At 33.5% G+C, this 2,500-nt stretch overlaps 1 protein-coding gene and 1 long non-coding RNA gene across 7 annotated transcripts in view; one reads left to right on the top strand and one right to left on the bottom strand.

The window, feature by feature from the left end:
• The window catches only part of LOC122267172 (uncharacterized), a 258,393-nt gene that overhangs the window by 24,700 nt on the left and 231,193 nt on the right, over positions 1-2,500 (bottom strand). For 3 of the 6 annotated variants that reach the window (XM_086536585.1, XM_086536583.1, XM_086536589.1), the window contains exon 4: positions 2,096-2,202. The exons of the other annotated variants lie outside the window; for them this stretch is intronic. In XM_086536585.1, coding sequence (XP_086392711.1) covers positions 2,096-2,202 — 107 coding nt within the window. The remainder of the gene's footprint in view (positions 1-2,095; positions 2,203-2,500) is intronic. 6 annotated transcript variants of the gene reach the window in all.
• The window catches only part of LOC147472034 (uncharacterized), a 62,047-nt gene that overhangs the window by 38,283 nt on the left and 21,264 nt on the right, over positions 1-2,500 (top strand). The window lies entirely within an intron of this gene.

The following is a 2,500-nucleotide window of genomic DNA, read 5'->3' as shown; positions in this document are numbered from 1 at the left end:
TCATAGTGAGATTTTATTCTGGGATAAGCTGATCCTACCACAATTTTATGAATCCTTTAAGTTCTATGTGCTCTTTTTGTAATTTGCAAGTTCTTCTAGCCTATGCTCACTCGAGTCATTTCCTAATTTCACTGACTATGTAAGCTTGTCATGTTATGTTGTCACTCTCCCCTCATTTCGCTAATGCAATCACACCTTTGCTTCAATTACTTTCTCACACATAATGTCTCTATATACTCACAGCCAAATTGTATTTCTGTATGTGTTGTATAATTATATTTTTATGATATATGTATGTTTTTGGAGCCATCTCTTAGGGCCCACTTGTTCACTGCAGTCACCCATTTTATGTTGTCATGAGGCCAGTCTTATTGCCTACTCTTACACTGCAGTTATTGAATCGTTTCTCGTATCATACATGTTACATCCTTACTAAGGCCACTGATTAGTGCCCATTGGTACCGCTGCGCCGGCCAATGAATTTGATAGTGTTTTAGCTTATGGTTGAATGTCACAGCTACCTGCGAAGTCTGGTGCAGATAGCCTCCAATGACCAGGAGCCCACTTGTAGGGTGGAGACATTGATTTTAGCTAGATCATAGTAGTTAAAGCCTGGTTATTTCTCTAACTAAGATATGACGGGGACCGTCTAGTAGCGTGGTCCGAGCAATGTAAGGCACTGATACTGATATTATGTGACCCAAGACATTGATCATGTATGTCTACTTAATTCAATGTAATATCGATGGCAGTGTGTTTTGACCTGACGCTTCCTGTGTCCTGTGTTCATTTCCGCCTTGGAACTCCAACGTCTCTAGACAGCTATGTTTGTTACCGGAAGGCCCGAGGCGTAGAAAATGACTGAAAATTTGTACTTAAGGACATGTAAGGATCACAGGCAGGACGGAGAGACAGTTCAGGACAGAGAGGACAGACAGACAGACTAGAGCAAACCGCTCTGACCTCTGGCCTTCGGCCGGGGTCTGGTGTAATTAACAGTCCACAATAAAGACCATAGCACGTGAACGTCTGTCTCTTAACCACCGACCTACAACAGGGCATCGGGTGCTGTACAACTGATGGCACTGATGGCTTACATATATATATATGTGTGTGTGTGTGTGTGTGTGTGTGTGTGTGTGTGTGTGTGTGTGTGTGTGTGTGTGTGTGTGTGTGTGTATGCTTGCATGTATGTATGCTTGTAAGTATGTATGCATATCTAGCATTGATAACAAGTATTATTACCCATGGTAATAATGATAATGATGGTGATAGTAGTAATAAGATGATGCAAATGATAATAATAATAATGCTGATGATGATAACAACAATAACAAGGTCACTAATGATAATGTTATTGATAATTACCATAACAATGATAATAATTTTAATTATAATGATAATGATAATAATAGTAATTGTAATCATAATGATAATGATGATAGTAAGAATTGTAATATCAATTATGATAATGATAATGACAACAACAGTAACAATAATTATAACGATAATGATGGTAATAATGATAGTACCAATGATAATAATAATGGTATGCAATATAATGGTAATGATAATGATAATAATGACGATTACAGTGAAAATTACAATTACAGTAACAATAACGACAATAACAAAAACAATAAAGATAATATTCCTCCAAATACGAGAAAAATCCATCTCCACATCCTATCACTAATTTACCAACTAACAATTTACACACACACACACACACACACACACACACACACACACACACACACACACATATATATATATATATATATATATATATATATATATATATATATATATATATATAATATATATATATATATTATATATAATATATATATATATATATATATATATATATATATATATATATATATATATATATATATATATATATATATATATATAATATATATATATATATATATATATATATATAATATATATATATATATATATATATATATAATATATGTTAACATGTGTTAACAGTACTTTGATCTTGTTCTTGCACCTCTCCTTCTGCCCATCATAATTACTAATTATCACTAATTACCTAACTAACAATACCAACAACACTTACTTTGATCTTGTTCTTGCACTTCTCCTTCTGCCCATCATTATTACTGTAGATGACAACAGATTCTCCGTAATCCAGAACGATTTTCCCGTCACACACGTCTCGAATGTCTGAGGAAATGAGGAAATATTTATCGTGTTTATGTTAAGGTGATAGATGAGGGTGATGAAGTAGTGATGAGTGAAGGGATGGTAATGATGAGGGTACCGATACTTGGCAAAGATCGTGTGGAATTATTAGTGATGATGATGATGATGGATATGAAAAGAAGAATGATGATGGATAGGAAGAGGAAAGTATAATGATGATAATGACGAATAAGAAAATGATATAATGATGATAAGGATGAATATGAAAAGATAATAATGACGATATTGATAAAGATGATTAGAAGACAATAATGATAAT

This window comes from Penaeus japonicus, unplaced genomic scaffold (genome assembly GCF_977035675.1).
Source record: "Penaeus japonicus unplaced genomic scaffold, GWHDUDI00000001_assembly GWHDUDI00000004, whole genome shotgun sequence".
Lineage (NCBI taxonomy): Eukaryota > Metazoa > Arthropoda > Malacostraca > Decapoda > Penaeidae > Penaeus > Penaeus japonicus.
Note: the sequence above shows the minus strand (reverse complement) of the source record. Positions and strands in the feature narration are given on the sequence as shown.